The sequence below is a fragment of the Seriola lalandi genome, unplaced genomic scaffold (genome assembly GCF_002814215.2).
Source record: "Seriola lalandi dorsalis isolate HSWRI2012SDOR001 ecotype SW California unplaced genomic scaffold, Sedor1 jcf7180002054861, whole genome shotgun sequence".
In the NCBI taxonomy this organism is placed as follows: Eukaryota; Metazoa; Chordata; class Actinopteri; order Carangiformes; family Carangidae; genus Seriola; species Seriola lalandi.
In genome coordinates, this window is record NW_019525414.1 from 2,791,854 (window position 1) to 2,809,782 (window position 17,929).

The 17,929-nt window shown below is 41.6% G+C and overlaps 3 protein-coding genes across 5 annotated transcripts in view; 2 read left to right on the forward strand and 1 right to left on the reverse strand.

The window, feature by feature from the left end:
- Positions 1 to 10,935, forward strand: part of si:dkey-178k16.1 (band 4.1-like protein 1) — a 47,744-nt gene extending 36,809 nt beyond the window's left edge. Inside the window, exons 14-23 of one of the 2 annotated variants that reach the window (XM_023427629.1) lie at positions 111 to 140; positions 872 to 1,027; positions 3,451 to 3,501; positions 3,816 to 4,217; positions 5,514 to 5,735; positions 5,889 to 5,948; positions 6,179 to 6,268; positions 6,771 to 6,851; positions 7,614 to 7,730; positions 7,844 to 10,935. In XM_023427629.1, coding sequence (XP_023283397.1) covers positions 111 to 140; positions 872 to 1,027; positions 3,451 to 3,501; positions 3,816 to 4,217; positions 5,514 to 5,735; positions 5,889 to 5,948; positions 6,179 to 6,268; positions 6,771 to 6,851; positions 7,614 to 7,730; positions 7,844 to 7,849 — 1,215 coding nt within the window. In that variant the 3' untranslated portion in view covers positions 7,850 to 10,935. The remainder of the gene's footprint in view (positions 1 to 110; positions 141 to 871; positions 1,028 to 3,450; positions 3,502 to 3,815; positions 4,218 to 5,513; positions 5,736 to 5,888; positions 5,949 to 6,178; positions 6,269 to 6,770; positions 6,852 to 7,613; positions 7,731 to 7,843) is intronic. The other variant, XM_023427630.1, reaches the window with a different exon arrangement.
- Positions 1,369 to 2,403, forward strand: LOC147817894 (uncharacterized). Its single transcript, XM_087179662.1, has one exon. The coding sequence runs from the start codon at positions 1,369 to 1,371 to the stop codon at positions 2,401 to 2,403; it is 1,035 nt and encodes a 344-aa protein (XP_087035788.1).
- A 1,390-nt stretch (positions 10,936 to 12,325) lies between the features above and the next one.
- Positions 12,326 to 17,929, reverse strand: part of cntn3a.1 (contactin 3a, tandem duplicate 1) — a 72,411-nt gene continuing 66,807 nt past the window's right edge. For both annotated transcript variants that reach the window (XM_023427705.1, XM_023427704.1), the window contains exons 19-23: positions 17,498 to 17,613; positions 17,071 to 17,257; positions 15,942 to 16,054; positions 14,674 to 14,842; positions 12,326 to 13,818 (exon numbers count right to left, since the gene is read on the reverse strand). In XM_023427705.1, the coding sequence (XP_023283473.1) occupies positions 13,727 to 13,818; positions 14,674 to 14,842; positions 15,942 to 16,054; positions 17,071 to 17,257; positions 17,498 to 17,613 (677 nt within the window). In that variant the 3' untranslated portion in view covers positions 12,326 to 13,726. The remainder of the gene's footprint in view (positions 13,819 to 14,673; positions 14,843 to 15,941; positions 16,055 to 17,070; positions 17,258 to 17,497; positions 17,614 to 17,929) is intronic.

Here is a 17,929-nt window from a genome sequence, read left to right on the forward strand (position 1 = left end):
CCCTCCCTCCCTCCCCTCCCCTTCCCAATCCTTCAACCTCCTGCTTTGCTCAAAAACCCTGCACTTCATCTCACTTGCCCCACCTTGGGCTCCCTCATCTGTTGGACAAGGATCTGGCCATCCCTCGGCCCAAACAGGAGGTACTGCTTGTCCTCTCTTTTTGGCTCTTGCTGTGTGTGACCTCCACCAGGTGTGCTGTGTTGTCTCATACCCATACCTGTACCTGTCAAATACTTTTAGAGCATAGTCAACAGCAAACAGCGACGTTCATGTTAAAACATTCAGATTATTTTTTTTCCACGGCACACATAATTGTTTGGTGCATCCCTGTCTGTGTAATCTGTAGAATCATATCTGTGCATGTCGCTCTTGTGTTTTCTGAGCATTATTATTGGTTAAAAACATTTGTTATCTGTCTTGATAAGTGAATGAACACGAACCTAAATCAGTTTGGGTTTTGTGTGGTGCTCACTAAGGCAGAGTGCAAATGGTCATTCATGATAATGTTTAAGGTGTATCTTTGGAAGCATTATGATATTTTTAAACTTCTCCTTTCGATTAAAATGCAAGATAAAAGAAAAATGTTGATGAGACTTGATCTGAGTGAGCTATAATGAGGTCTGTATCTGTTTCTATTCATCATTAACACCTCTATTGTCTGAGGCACAGCACAGTTACAAAACAGAAAACAGCCAATCCTGGACCACGTCCTAATCAGAGCAGATTTAGAGTATAGATTTTAAAATCTCTCTATTCATTTTTTTTTTTTTCCTTCAGTTGCAGAAATGACTGTCAGCATCTAATAGACTTGGAGCTAGGATTTTTACCATGTTAATTCGTCTCCCTGATGTGCCCTTCACTTTGTGAGCAGCAGTTCTTGGACAAGCCAGAGGATGTTCTACAAAAGCACCAGGCCAGCATCAATGAGCTGAAGAGGGCTTTGAGGCAGCCGAACAGCAAGATGGCCCAGAGAGAGAAACGCCTCTCCTCAGCTACTCCCCCCGGAGGAACCCCTGAACGGAAATCAGTAAGAACAACTTCCTGTTCCCAAGTCATTGTACTTAATGTACTTAAATTTTGTATTGAGTTGTATTGATCAGCCTTTTCCCAACCTGTTTACCTTTTAACATTCTCTGATCCCACTGAGCCAAAACACAGAAACTTAGAAGAAAAGCACTCATTTACAGAAGTTATGTGGGGTCACTATGATTTCACAAATGGTAGAGCAGTGTATCTAGCTAGGCTAATGAAACTGTCTACTCTATGTCAACATAGGCGACCGGTGATGGCAAATTGATTGACAAGCAGGATGCGTATGAAGGAGCGCTGGATACTTACTCTAAAGTGGAAAAGAGTAAGACTTCCTCTATGGGTATAAACGCGTTTGCGGTGACATCGTGGACTGAAGCGAATATAAAAAATTGTCAAACACCCTGGGACCCTCTGAGAGCTAGACCCGGAACGTCTCTGAAACAGGAAACAGACTTTACAGCAACAGGGCTGACAGATGTGATCCCCGTGGATGATACCTTAGCATCTAACAGGCATCATGATTCTCTATTAGAAAGGAATGCCATTCAAGAAAATGGATATGGATCTCCACCGGACAAACAGAGGAGCGCAGTGAACAACTTTGATGTGAGGCATTGTCAGTATGAGCACAACATTCGCCGAGAGAGACCAAGGAACTTTGAGAGTCCGGTGGCCGTGGATTCTCTCCCAAAGGGCAACGGAGCCAGAGCTGAGAATGATGCTAGGCATTGTGAGACTTGGAAGATGAAAGACCCAAGCCCCATGGGAGCGAAAGACTGCAACAAAATTGGGAACTCAGAAGGCACCAAAATAGTCCCTCTCAAGCCGCAGCGATCAAAGAAGTCTTTGAATAAAGACAGCAAAGGTGACGTAAACCCTCAAACTCAAAGCCGGCCAAAAGACGGATCCTGTGAGGCAGGAAGGAGACCAGATGATAATACTGAACTGCAATCTGCCACGTATCAGCAACAAGCTCAACTACATCACCAGATAAAGAGTGAGTGGTCTGGACAACAGGAGCTCAGAGACTGCAGAGATGCAACAGGGCAAAGTCAGTGGACGAGAGGAGGAGGCGTGCTACATGAAGATCATTCTCAGTACAGCTCAGAGTTTAAAGAGAATGTCTTTTCTAGCTATCGATTTCAAACAGCCCCCCCCCGAAGTCTTCCTCTGAAAACGCAGTGGTCGCGAGACAGACAGAGCAACATGGACAACAGCCACATCCACTACAGGACGCCCAGTCAGGAAACAGCCAAGAGGAAGCAAGCGGTAAACCTCCTGCCCCCTAACCTGTTTGTCAAACATGGGGAAAGTAAAGCATTGCATGAGCTTCAAGCGATGTCGTGCAAATCTTGTTTTTTAACCATCTGAAAAACAAAAACCAAAACAAAAACCAAAAAAAAAAAAAAATCACCCACATACTTCAGAACTCATGTGGCTGTGTATGAGAAAGCAAAAGTCCACGTTCCTTCGCATCGCATCATTGACCGACTCAGTTCACGTCCATGGTCCAGGGAGCTCTTTGCTTTCCCTTGTTCCCCTCCGCAAAGCTTGACATCTGCTTGGCCATTTCAGAACCCTGCGGGCCTTTAAGCAAAAACTCCCATTGCTTAAGCTTCAGGTGTCCCCCCTCCCCCTTTTATCCCACCTTAACTTGTCACGTTAACACCTGGTCTCTCCTTCCAACATCCTCACAGAACAAAGGTGGCTGCTGTTGCAAGGAGCGCAAGACCTTTCCACCATCTTTCTGTTTTAATTTAAATCCTTCTCTAGAAAATGGCAGAGAAGGGCATTTGAACCAAATGTTCTGCCTTGGCAACTCTGTAGCAATAGCAGAAAATGAAAAAGGCGATTAGATGTAATCACAGGCTGCAGAGCTGCCAAACCTCTTCAGGGCTCAGGCATTCATATGCCACATTTACGAATATGAATACCTTTTTCCTGAAAGGGATTTGGAAGAACCTAACCTTTCAGTGCATGGCATTACCATTGCACTTGCAGTCATTTTTTAATGACGTCAGCCTGTGAAATACACCCTATGTGCATGCTTCTGACAGTAGCCCTAAGCTTTAGAGTCTCTCTGGGAATTCTCATGTGTGTTTATTGTGCAAGTTTAACATAAGCCCTGAAGTTGACAGATGAATGAAGTGTTAATGTTTCACAAATAGAAAGGCGGTGAAAGCCAGTAGCTCGGAAAATGAGAAGAGTACATGGCAAGTGTGGTTTCTCTAAATATAACAATGCTATTACAATGCTAACCTCCTAACTCTCTGTTTCTGCTCCTTTTTTTGATGCAGCTACACACCTTAGTTATAGTATAGATAGGTATTATGGTCTGTGGCTGTCATTTCTATGAACTGATACATGCTTTATTAGTTTTATATGAACCATTTCTTGTTGTTTGTTTCTCTTCTATAGGAGACACCTCCCACACCTGCTATTCATGAGGAGGCTCTCAGCGAAGCATCAGTGAGTCATCCCTCCGCTCCACCAGTCTCTTGTTTGTTTTTTCCCATTTTCTTTTTTGTTTTAGCCACTATTTTGAAAAAGGGGTAAATGAGCATTCTTCTTTATTTGCGTGTTTGTTTTTATATGCAAAATGTGTAGATGGCCTCTGTTGTTTGGTTACTTTAAAAGTGTAGTGTGTAAATTCATCGCTAAACAAAACTAATAAAACTCCTTGGATTACATCCTTTGATTACATAAGTAAATGTCCCTGTAGTATGACATTCTGAGAGGTTGTTAAAGTTCTCCATATTAATGCATGTTGGTCTGTTCTGCAGAGGGAACCATGGGAAAGGCGTCTGGGCTCTGTATCAGAGGATGACCAGGACCACGAGATCCTGTACCTGAAGGAGACCCACCTGGGCATCGAGCGCAAATGCTCCAGCATCACTGTCAGCTCTACTTCCAGCCTGGAGGCCGAAGTAGACTTCACCGTCCTCACAGACCTGCAGACAGGCATGGAGGAGTTCTCCAGGGGCATGTCAGAGCTGGGGGAAAGGGATCTGTCACCTGATGTGGGTCTGTGCCTGGGTATTGACTTACTTCAGCAGCAGGGCCCTTCTGAACCATCTCCTCCGTTAGTATCAGCTCCTCTGTCCAGAGGAGCCAGCAGCAGCCCGCCGGCCAAACATATCCCGGCTGAAGAAGTCCGAGCAGAGGTCAAACGGCCCGACGTTCAGGTACTCCAAAAACTTTTTCATATCAGGTGTGTTTGCAGCTCTTAGAGGCGTCTGCTCCTTTCATTTGATTTGTTCAGGCAGGTGAGAGGAACAAAACTATTTTTAGCCACCAAAAAAAAAAACCAAAGCAATATGGGTGTGAATATAATCTGAATGTAACACAAAATGGCTAGAAATCATAATTCACCTGCCTCTCTGCATTTCTTTAACTAGAAACGCAACACAAACAAATAAAGAAAAAGAAAGCAGACAAAAACAATACAAAGCGGCACTGGATTTCCATCCTCCCCACCCCCCTCCCCTCCTGTGACACCCTCATATCACCATCTTAGTGCTTTCCAAGTTTCCTGCAAAGTGTGATGACAGGCTACCAAAGCGAGCTGTTGATGAGTTCATGCAAGTTTTATTTACAAGCCCCAGTTTGCCTGTGCTGCTGTTGGTCAATGTGAATGAAAAATAGAGAAATAGAGCCGTGCCACTGTGGCTGAAATGAAGAAAAACAAATCGAGGTGTAATCACACCTGGAGTGTTTTGTCACAGATTTCACAGAAATTAGATTTTTCTCAGCCTGTCAAGGTTCATGGTTCGAATCAACAAAAAGCTGCACAACACAAAGATCCAGAGCTAAAATATAAACATTGAACATGCAGAACACTGATGCTGCTGATGAAGTGAAATTAACAACGGAGCGGATAAAAGACAATGAAACATGCAGACAGGCGGCATGTTTTGAGTTTAATGATCTTGATGAAGCAGCTCTGAAGGGTAATGAAGAAAGAGCCCTCCATCTATTCCTTTTCATGTCTTCATTACCTCGGCCACAGAGGTTAAGTTTTCACCCGTGTCTGTTAATTTGTCACCAGGATTAGACAAAAAGTACTGAACCCATTTGCACCGAACACGGTGGAGGAACGGGGCCTGGACCAGGGAGGAAGCCATTCAATTTTGGGGCAGATCCGGATCATTTATTATGAATTGCTCTCTGAAGTCCGGTGTGTGCTGTTTCACATTGGCTTTGGAGGAGGTCTGCGCTCCCTTCTAGTTTCTTCTTTACCTTACTTCTAAGATGAAACATCTCTGAGCTTGAAACACAATGCAACACAATCTGCATGTTACATTACAGTCACTTATGTTTGTCTTGTGCTCTTTTGTTTATCAGAAACATCAGTGAATATTCTCCTTTTTGCAAGCAAAGCGCTTCCAGCTCTCCGCCTTTTTTGTTTTACCACTGAATATTAGTAAAAAATAAAACATGCTAAAACTGAAACTTGTTTTTTTTTTGTTTCTGCTCTTAAGCCTGTAGTTCCCAAAAAACCAAAGAGGTCAGTGCCGGTGTCATCGTCAGTGGACAGAGAGCAGTCGTACAGAGAAGCGGGTCGCGGCCCTGCCGTCCCACCGCTGAGCAGGGAGGCCAGTGATGTCATGCCCACGCCGACAGTGAGGAAGACAGACGTCCGGACGGAGACTCAGCCCAACGGGTCGGAGGTCACCACAACCATCGTGGAGTTCACAGATCAGGTTAATAACACATTTAGTAAGAAGAACAATATTTGAAGAACACTGGAGCTGAAAACAGTGATCATGTCATTTTATTATCCCACTAGCTGTTATGAAGCTGAATGCCAGATGTTCCGAATAAAACAAGTCGTATATTGAATTTGTCTGTTTCAGGATCACGGTGTCACTGGCCTCAGTGAAGTTTCTTACTCTACGAGACAGAGTGTTTCCCCTGTGAGTACAAACAGAAGGACCTCTCCAATTTTAACTCAACCTGCAGCGCGCTCAGTCCTGCTCTCCAGGGTTTAAACCTACTTGCAATGACCAGAATTCATGAGCACATGCCTGACTGGATGTTCTAAAATATCACAAAAGCACGACTGTTTGTCTTACCTGCAAGGATGAAGGCACATGTGTGTGTTGACGGTATTGGTACTTATTGCTGCTGACTGTTGCTTTCTCAGGTGCACATGGGCAGCCTTGGAAGAGAGACATCAGGGTCGCCCATCCTGGTCACTGAAAACGTTACCTCGGCAACCACTCATGTCACCAAGGTAGAGAAACTTGAATCAAAGTTACAAAGCTTAAATTTGGGTGTGTAACTCCTGATAGAGCAGATTTTTCAGCATGATGAGGTGCAGGCCTTTTAAAAAACACTGTCCCACCTGTGAGACTCTTGGCCTCTGGGTCTGTACTGGACTCATTGTTTGTTTGATCCTCATCTCACTGCAACAGCTGTTGACGTAGAATTGGTTCAGACATGTTGCTATGGCTCAAAATGTTTTCGACCCAAATCATGTCAAACATATTACAACATCATGTATTTCTGCCACGTTTGTTCCTCTGCAACTTTGGTTCAGAATCTTTTATCCTCATTACGACTGTTTTGGTTGTAAAATTTGAAAGAATCACATTTCAAATGAGACCAGGGTTATAACCGTAGTGAAAAGGTTTGAAGAACTGTAACCTCTTTATTCTGGGTACACTGTTTTCCGGCCTGTGCACAGAAATGTGTGTGTGCGGTAACAGGGTATAAGAACACATTGTGTGTTGCAGACGGTGAAAGGAGGATATTCAGAGACCAGGATCGAGAAGAGGATCATAATCACAGGAGACGATGATGTAGACCAGGAGCAGGTGAGCTGAAGTGGACAGATGAAATGCGGAGTCAAAAGAAGCATGTGCACTGTAGTGAGCAGCTGTCGGGTTTTAGATTAGTTGGATCTTTGTAGTTCTTATCTATAGTTATTATTTTGGTGCTGGAAGTAATTACTGTGTAATCTGTATTTTATGTAAAACCTTAATATCCTTAAATTGAGATATTGAATGACAAAAAGTCAAGGTTTAATTCGATTTTGATTTGATCTCTTGCATTCAGTATGTCATGCACATATATTTAAAAAACACAAGCCTACGTCAGATCAGTTCAACATTAGCCTTCTTCACTCATCTCAGACACTGAGCAATTACATTAATTCAATAAATGAAATATGCAAAAACAAACAAACAAACCAAAAAACAATTGTTCTTTTCCAGTAGTCCAGCTAATGATTATTTTCATTAATTTTTAATCTCGTTTTTACTTTCTTTAGATTAATTCTTAGAATATAAACAACAACATTGTTTGTTTTCCAGCAGTACAAAGCCCAATTATTTAAAATAATATAAGACAAAGAGAAGCTGCAAATTCTTGAAATGATATATCGATTATTGAAATGGGTTGATTCTTTTTCTGTTGATAGATTAATCACTTATTGTCTATGTATAAGCACAACAATCTTAGCTCAGATTTATACTGGAATTCATTCTGGAGCTGGAAAACACAGAAATCAACAGAAGTATTTAGAAAAGTTGCATGAAGTCCTCGAGGTATAAACACAGTTCACTCCTTCCTTGCAGGCTCTGGCTATAGCAATACAGGAAGCCAAGCAGCAGCATCCAGACATGCAGGTGACCAAGGCAGTCGTTGTCAGGGAAACAGAATCGTCCACTGAGGACCGACACGGTGTATCAGAGGTATAGGTGCCATCTTGACTCCAGAGGATAATATCTGGCCAGGTTTTTAGCCTCACAACCTCCTTTGAAGTGCAGGGATTTAAGGTCGACTGTCTCTTCTCTTTTATCTGCAGTCCTGATTTGCTGAGACGAGAGTGCCCCCCTTTGGACCAGATGTGTCAGTGCCCGACCTGAAATACCCACCCACCATCCCTACTGATAGACTACTGCCAGTGGTGCTCAAATGGAGGCTCTTGTACATGTTCACACACACACACACATACACACACACACACACACACAAAGCTGAACCAGGACTCCTTTCCAATCCTTCTGTTTTGTTTTTATTCAAGCATTTCACTGTTGAAATCGTTCACTTTTAGTGGAGCAGTTTGGCGGTGATGTTGCAAAAAAAAAAAAAGAAGAAAAGTAAACATTATTCATGGTCTTTGATCGCTTGACATTTATGCCACCAAAATAATTCCAAACGTCTGGAACAATTAAAGAGATAATCCAACTAAATTCCCTGCAAAGCTCTCAGGGCCTCTATATTCCAACCACTTGCTTCAGTACTCCTCAAAGGTCAAAGGGAATTAGCGTAGAAGGGGCTTGTTTAGATAATCTGTGCACTCATTCACACTGTGGAATAATCTAAGGTCACGTGTCATATCGGTCCCATCCCAAGCAGAAAGTATCATTTGGAAAATTAGGAATATGTGAAAAAAAAAATGGCCATGAAAAGTGTCTTTTACATGTCTGTCATGCTGTACTTAATAATAGGAAATCATCAGACTCCTACTGTGTGTGCTGAAAAAAAAAAACTACTGCGTGTGCTAACAGTTTCTTAATAAGTCAAAGAATCCATTACATGTAGCTCCAGTACTGTTGAAGCATCTAGTGAAGCAGGGTTTAGTGAGAGCAGAAGAAATTCAATGTTCATTTTTCCCTCCTGCGTCGCCTGTCAAATGAACAAATGAGCGCCGTCCCACGTCCATTACACTGACTGATGAGGATGCACTGATTAGCCAGGCTCATGCTGTGCCCATAGGGTCCTCTGTTGGTGTTTGTTCAAGTTTTTGTTAAGGTATAAAGTTGGAGCTAGTCTGATCCCCACACCCCCCTTTATCTGTCTCACTTGTAAGACTTTACTGTAAAATGTATTTCTCCACGAGGTGTGCAAGGGCTCAAGGTTCAAGCTGCTGCATCGTGCTGGACTTTGATTGGACGTTTTGAGAGTTTCTGCATATGTCTCTGGACAGTAGCAGCTGTTAATACACACAGTGTACCTGTTGTATTTATTCAAATGGTGGCAATGTAGTTTCTGAGCATGCTGATGTTCCAGGGTGAGCCCGGTTTCTCTCCTTCCCCAGCCTTTAGACGTGCTTTGAGAATTCAGCAGGATAGATACCACTATGGCCATTTTGTGTAGTAAGTACATAGAGTAGACTCACACCCTTCTTCAAGTCGCAGAACGGGCTGCTGCATCACTAAAACTAGTATTTGAGATAATATTTGCATGATCATTTCTTGCATTATTGGATTGTAATTGAGTAATATGGATATGGACTCATAAGAAGGACGGATCGCGATATCCAGAATCATGAAGGAAACACAGTGGTAAATCACAAAAGATGTAAAAGGCCGAAGTATTCTCAATCCGAAGTCAGATCTGAGCTCTGACATGTAAGAAAGGAAATGAAGCTTCCTGACAGGAAATGAAGAGTATTCATCATAGAAAGTGGGAAATATCAAGCACACAACGCGCTCGGTTGTTTGTTAATCGCCACATCCAGCGACGGCACAGTGGCGACAGTTCGTTCGATCAGTTACAACCTTTTTTAACTCGTTCCCAGCCACCGGTGCTGTTTCATATACTTTTACCAATCAGTTTGCTTTGAACTAAATTTCCCCATGAAGGAATGTAAAGTAGGCTATATATTTTCAGTTGTGGTGACGGATGTTTTTCATAGCTGGTTATTCTACAACAAATTTTCTTCATGGTTTAAGATTCTCTGCTGAAATGGTGTCATGCATCAGAGCCCTTCCAATACTCTTTCAAACTAAGTGCAGTGTTAGAAATAAATTAAAATAAACAGTAGGGGCATCATCTTTGAACTTTTAGTTGTGTGTGATTTGGTACATGAATGTTAGAGGGATGCCATAGACATGTAATGTGCCAAGTAAGGTAGCAGTCAAATTGTACAAACTCTGATTTTGTATGAAATAACTTTATATGAACAAGCTACTTTTAATTACACAAGTGCCAGAAAGTCAAACGCATAAACTTGACATGGCAAAGTTTTCCTTTAACTATGGAGTCTTTAATATTACCTCTGTGCAAAAGGCATTTTTTTATACAAAAGTCATGTACTTCAGTAAATCAGTACATGCAGCAGCAAAATCATTCAACTGAGAAAAGACGATGTTAAAAACTGTCATGTCAGGTTTATGAAAGTATTACTGAGGTGTAAATTTGGCTTTCAGACACTAAACTTTACAGTTAATATTTCACATGTGCAGTGTAACTCCTGTTGTGTTTCATATTTTGGTTCCAAATCCTTTAAAGTGATGGTGATCTCATGGATATGGGTGTCAAACTGGAAGGTGCAAAAAAAAAAAAAAAAAAAAAAGACAAAAAATAATAGAAAAAAAAAGAAATCAATGCAGCCATGCATAATACCTTGTACTGTATTTTTGGTGGCGTTTGGTGGATTGTGAAGATGTCAAGTAGTTAATGGCCATGGGTTCCATGTACACTAGGGGGCACCAGTTACCTAAAAGAAGAGAGCTTTGCAACAACATTAAGCATTACCCAGCTGAAATCCTTCTCACTATCGTTCACTAGAGGCAAAATTATCCAAATCATCCTTGGATCAACCTGGAAGGTCAAACTTACCTCCCTGCTCAAGGAAATCTGACAAGTAATAACCAGACTGTGATAAATGGCAGCCACTTGGCTGTAGCTGAGACACTTGGTGCCAAAGTCTGATTGGACGACCTCTGGCTGACCCTTAAACCTAGCTCACTCCTCTCTGTACAGAGCCCTCCTCCTGCTCCTCCTCCTCCTCCACAGCAGCTTCATCTCCTCTGCTCTGCTGCTCTCCATTGCTCGGTGCTGTGTCTTTGCTGTACATTGTATTTGCGTTCCTTCGAAAAGAATAAAGAGGAGAGAAAAAAAAAAAAAAGAAGCAAAAGATGAGAGGAGAATCTCTCTGTTTGATCTCTACCGAATATCTGTGTCTTATTATGGCTGGAATTTGCATATTGTCGTCTAGGCCCGATAATGGAGTACAGCTACGTTTTCTTTCAGTAATGGAAAACAATGCAATATAAAATTAAGTTTTACGTTTATATATCAATAGTTTATTTTAGTTTAGTTTATTTAAGATGAGTGCAATGAATACACACAGGGTTTCTTGTTCATATGCTGCTAATGCATCCTACAGCTCAGATAAAGTGTTAGAATCTGACGTGTATAAACCCCATCTGCTTTAAAACTGACACACACAACATTCTCACTGGTGTTTGAATGTCTAGGAAAATGATTGCTATGATAGGGGGAGTTATATAATCTATTTAGTGGGGTGATATTCAGATGTAGGGCATTGATATCCTGCCCTTTCAAGCTTCTTCTCTTCACAACAGATGACTGCTGATTGTTATAGCTCACTGTCATGCAGACACAGCATAGAGTACAGAACAAACTGATGAGGCCAGTGGGTGGAAAGATCACTGCGAGAGCACCAAACAAATCTCAAGAAGGTGACAAACTCAGTTTATAGGTATGGATCCGCAGATATTGATTGCACCTACGAGTATCTGTTTTCACAATATTGATCAGGAGCTTCCATGGAGGGATAACACCGCTCGTTCTCTAACGGGCTCGTGTGATTTGAAAACGGAGATTTGCCCCACAGTGTAACAATTACCCTATGCACAGAAATAAAGCTACAGCAGAGGGGCTTAAAGAGATTAACATTCACTAAATTGAATTGGCAATTCACACTCTGAAATTGCCAAGTCAAGCCCTGATCTTTTAATTGAATGGAATAGGCTTCATGCAAGAAACTCCAAACTTAACAAAGAATTTCAAGTGTTCTTGAACAGAGAAATGGACTGGAAGGCTTTTCACACACAGCTACACAAAATAACGTTTGGTTAAAGCGATTTGTGTTGCAGAGTTGACTACAGTTTAACTTCCACAAAGACATGAAGACATTATCTGCATATTCACACTCTACGTTATCTATTATCATGATGACTTAGATAAAATAAGGGCTATAATATAATCTGACAAACCTTGACTTACAACTGTGAGTCGGGTTAGGGTGATACATTAATATAAACTGACTCCGGCTGGTAATTTTTTCAGCGTGACCTTGATGTCAAGTTGATGAAAGATGTAAAGGTTTATTCATGATATTAGAAACGGTAGTTTGACAAAGATAAAAATCATCAAAGTCAAGGTCCACTTGTTGGCTTTTTCCAGAGCAAACTCCATCCGCTGAGGTGGACCATAAGTGCTTTTTACTTCCCACTGCCTGACGCCGAAGGAGCTCTAACATTTGAAACAAAGGACGTGTTGCTCTTCTATGACATCAAAGAAGGAAATGGAGGAAAATGGCATTATGTTTATTAAAAGCAGGTTGATCCATTCAGACATCCTAAGCAAACGTAGGTACGTACACTGACCAATCTCATGCCAAACAGCAGCTGACAGTAAAATACCATCCCTACTAAGTAATAAGCTGCCACTTGTACTGTATTACAGTGCTCATCATGAAAGACATAGGAGAAAGGCATGTTGTTTCTGAGCCCAAAACGCCCAAAAATATGATCTACAAAGTAACAAAAGTGAAAAAATCTGGAACATACTCAGGGTACAGTAAGGTCAGTTATTCATAAATTATAGCATGAGTGAGCCAAAACACAATGTGGATAAAAACAGAGGAGGAAAATAAATAAAAATTTCCTTGAATAATAAAAACATGGATAATAATCATAAGACTTAAGGCTCATTTGGGACCTGAGGATTTCATACATACAGTGTACAACAATGCGGCTCACACAATGCTCAGCGTGCCTTTGTTACACACTTATCATGGATGAGGGAGACATCGATTCAATCAACACAAGCCGATGGAAGCCATATTGGGGGGGGGGGGTGTACGCGCTGCATTTTCTCACAATGATACAACAGGTGGAACTGAACCTTGTTGGCTCAATACCTTTGGTTCCAGTCAGTTTCATGGCAACTCTGAGGTTTCGATGAAACGTGGTATAACGTAAAAGCATGAATAAAATCCAGGCAAAGTTACAAAGGTCCCAAATTCTGGTTTGTCATAAAGCAATGAGGCTTAGCTCCCTGTTTTCTTTTTTTTTTTTTCTTGTAAGGATTAGTAACAGTTGGTTTTTCTTTTGAGAAAGTTCAGGAAGTTTCTCAAAAACAGTCCAGAGAGAGAGAGGAGGAAAATGACTTCAATCCATTTTTTGTCTTAAGTCAAGCTTAAATATAACTTCACTCGTTTGAGAATGAGTTGCTTTAGCTGTCCTCCATCCCCAGTTAAGATACAATCCCATCATCCGAGAAAAGTCCAGTGGTACATACATATCCATTTAACAAAACCTGCACAGTCCCACAGAGAAAGCATATACACATCCTACTGTGCATCACACAACATCGGGCCTCCATGGTGAAATCCATTTGAGAATCCCATTGGTTAGAACGGAGCATTGAAAAAGAAAAACATCTTCAAAGAAACTGCAGTCAAGTCACGGTGTCCTTTCAGTTCCATAAACACAACTTCTGAAAGAGCCACTTCCTTTCAGTAACTCCTTTAGAAAGGTAGAGGAAAAGAATCTTCCTCACAAAGAGATCTTTGTAGACGGAAGAGGAAAGACACAGTAGGGTAGGGTAGGGAGCAGGTGGAAATGCTGCTGTCAGTCTCTTCTTGTCTTTGACCTGCTGTTTCACCTCTTAATAAGCAGCTGTAGTGCCTGGGTCCTGCACACGTTTGTCATAGCACAGTCCTGGCTGTGAGGATTAGGGCTGCGAGGTTAACCAAGGGATATGCAGAGGCCTCTGGGGCTGCTCCTATGGGTGTGGAGCCTGAAATACATAAACAAATCTTATTCTTAATGTGTGGTGAGATCAAAAAATGTTTGAAAAAAAAAAACCTAGTTCTTTTAAACATGTCTTAAACATGAACTCCATGGTTTCACATAAATCGTCACAGTACAAAACATAACCTATAGCTTTAGAAACACGTTCATGCAGAGAACTGTGTGATGTGAGTCCATCACTACATCAATAGATGGCACTGGTGCGCTACACTCAATTATAGGACAACCTGACTTTCAAAGAGCTCGACCAGTGAGGGGGGCACAGCAACAGCCATAGTTTGATTAAAAGGAAAAATCTTTTAACATCCAGCTTCTGGCAAAATTCTTTGCATGTCTGAGTCCATTTTGTTGTTTTATGATATATACTTCTCAGTCTGTGGATAAGAGACTGTGTTTTACTGCTAAAGATAAAAGAGAGAAATGGCTTATTTGAAGACTCACTATTTTGCGCCAACATTTAATGGTAAGAAAATACCTCATAAATATCAGCGATACCAACTTATCTACTGACAGCAGCCTCAAAAGACCATAATACTAGCAGCTGCAGAATGTGCTGTGTTTAGAGTACTGGAGTATATTTTTACACTTGCACACTGGTCTTTGATGAATACCAACAATGTCACAGTCTTTCTCTGGGATATCTTGGAAATCACCTCCAACAGAATAAATCAGATTACAGAGACTCCAAATAATTCCTTACATGCTGTACACAACAGTGTACTGGTATCTGCAGGTAAATATTTTTTTTTTAACACAGCTGAATACATAGTGTCTTTGCAGTGACGTCTCACAAATGGAGACAGACATCATTTTCATGTTTCATGTGTCAGGATAGTCCCACCTGCTATCTTGGGGATGGTTATCTGGCGGCTGCTGCTGCCTTCCCCGCCCTCACTGAAGGGTTTAATCTGGATGACGTAGTCCTGGTTGACTGGCAGCGACAACTCCAAGGAGGTGGTGTTGGTCTCCACCACACTGGGCCGGCTGTGTTTGTCCTGGCTGTACATCACCTACAGGAAGCAGAGAAGGGAAAGATGATGATAATGTGAGGCATGACACAAAGACATAACTCTCCTCTCCTAGCATGACGTATCGTGTGAGTGGTTTCAGAGTGCTCTTGTCGATGCGCTGACGAGTAAATCTAGCTTGTGTTTCTTTCAGAGACATCCATGAGATGTAATGTGCTGCCTCTGAAACCAACACGGATGAATCTAAGTAGGTATCTACACATGACTGTGTTGGATCACCAGAGGAGAGGGTGCAGGAGGGATACACTTAGAGCAGAGATGCATCAGTCCATATGTTTCAGCTGCAGCTTGACTCTGGGCTGTGGAAGCTAAAGACCCACTTTAAGGTGACGCCTTTGGTGAGATGAAAACAATGTGCACAACTGCAGGTGAGTAAGACAGAGACCCACATTTTCACATTCTAAATGTAGGAGGCTGCAAATTAATATATGTACATATATTATTTGTTTGTCTTATCTTATTATGGATAAGACAAAAGTCACTGCAGAAGGATTCATAACAACCTGAAATTCACTCCCTGAAGTAATTATCAAAACATATATTGTGTAAATGAAGCTGCTTTGACAAGTCAAATGTCACAATGTGGGAAGATGACAATCAATCAACTGTTAACATGTATAAATAGTTCCTGCTCAGACTCCCCCGTGAGCAACAATTTAAAAAAATTGTAGATATTGTGAATATATGTGTAAATATAAAAGGATGTAGGGATTGGGGTTATCAAAGATTTGTTATTTTAAGGAAAGGAGGCAATTTGTGTAGGACAGCAAAAATGTAATTAATATGCAGCGGCATATTATACCAAAACAAGTTCAGGATGAATTAGGGCTTCGTGTACTTCCAAATTAACTGCAATTAACAATAGTGTGAAGTTTAGACGCTTCCTTACTTCAGTGTATTCATAAATATGAGTGCAGTCAAAACCAGCAAAAAACAAAACACTGTGCTTATATGGAGTAAATGGACCAAGTGACAGTCTGTCAGTCTCTGTTATGTTGCAATCTATAAAACCATTCATTCATCAGAGCTGCAGTCGGTTCAGTTTCAGCCCTCTCTACTGGAGGAGTGTAAATATTTTTACCTTATATCCTGTGACTTCTGACTCGTTCTCCAGAGCATGTACTTTGTCCCACCTCAGGATGACCTTGGAGTTGGAAGTGTTCCACATTATTTTGACCGGGGCTTGACTAGGCGCTGGAGAGAAACAACAGGGGGATGGTGAAGGAGAAGAAGAGGAAGAGGATGGGAAAAAAAACAACAAGCTTCCAAGTCAATAAACAGTAACACTCAGCATGAAGGAGATTTCTCATCATCACTTTATCATCTGAGAGCGGTGACTCCCAGAATACACTGTGTGTGATGACACACGCGATGAGTGTGTAACATTAGAACTGTGTTGACAGTAAAAACGATTGTCCTACACAATCATAAGAAGCTACACATCTGCCTGAAAGTTCCAGGTTCCCTGTGAAGTTTTTTTCCCACTAGCGGCTCCATGGAGGACCGTTGTGATTACGTGGCCCCTGTTTTGTTTGCATCTCGTTTTCTTCTTCGAGTGTGTGCATGAGAACGCCGATGGCATGATACACACACACACACACACACACAAGGGTGGTAAAGTTTTTAGCCATAAAAGAAGAAGGAGAAGAGCAACGGGTGAAAATGAGATGCAGAGGAGAGTTGGCTGTTGTTTTTAGGGAATCCTGCCTCAGCTGGAAAACGTCTCATCATTTGCCAGCTTGGCCTGTATGTCAAATCACCCATTGTGACCCTGTTCACACTGGTGCAGTGCCAAGAAACAAAGCAATGTGCTCGCAGAAGGAAAAGGAGGTAAAAGGAAGACTGCTAGCTGATGTAAACTAAAATAAAATATTAAACAAAATGTCTCTGTAAATGATTTATGAGAGAGTAAATACTTTTAACACATTTTTAAGGCCTCAGCGATACACAGTGTATTTTGGTGAGAAACACAGAATGTAAAAGCACAGACGAAAACTCCACATGGGACCTTTAAGGTTTCTCTTTTTATAGTGAATATTCAGTTCTTCCACTCTAATTGGGGAAACATTATTAGTGAAATATATATATACACCAAATGGACCATGAACCCATAATCAAAGGTACAAAAAGAAGAAGGAAAACAATGCACAAACACACACACACACACACACACACACAGTCAGTCCCCACAATATGTTGTGTGTCCTTACGTGGTTTCTTGGTTGTGACATTGACTATGACACTCTGTGGACCCACTCCAGCGCTGTTATAGGCCCGGAGGGACATGTAATAGGTACTGCTGCCCTCCAGATCCCTGATGAGTACTGAAGTTTTATTCCCCACTGTCCTGATCAGACTGGCTGTGTCCTGCTTTTCCCTCTCGCCCCAGTACTGCAACTAAAAACATAGAAAAAAATACCCAGGTTATTCTTGATCAGATTTCACCTCATTTGTAACTGAATATCTCCAATTGTAACTGTGCAGTTGTGGGCATGAACCCTGCATATATCTATACAGTATGTCACGCTCATATACTGCGGTTCACTTCATGAATGAATAGTCGTACAAGACACTAATACAAAAAGGTTGTTGGGACTATCCACTATGTTCTGTCCTGCTGTGTGGGCATGTGTTGACCTCATAGCCCAGGATGCGTCTGCGGTTGTTGCTCCAGGCCAGCGGCCTCCAGGTGACCTCTACCTCGGACGCTGATACACTCCTCGCCCTCAGCCTCCCTGGAGCTCTGCTGGGCTCTGAAAAACACACATAATAGTACGAAGACATGGATTCAGTACACCCACGTCCACAATATGACTTATTGAATGTACTGTAGCTCTATCAAATATATCCGCACTCATGTGTAGGGAGGAGTGAGCGCTCCAACACCAACAAAAAGTTGAATTTCAATAAAAGTGAGATATAACGTTACCTGGTTGTTTACGTGATAACAATCCCCTGTGCAATGTAGTAATGTAACTGTCGAGGGATTAGCATAAATTGAGAGGACTGGATGTTAATGATGGATATGATGGAAAGGATACCTGTGCATAGTCATCTTCTTTTTAGGTA

Coding starts and splice junctions, on each gene's coding strand:
- LOC147817894 (XM_087179662.1), top strand. CDS start 1,369: ATGGGTATAAACGCGTTTGCGGTGACATCGTGGACTGAAGCGAATATA.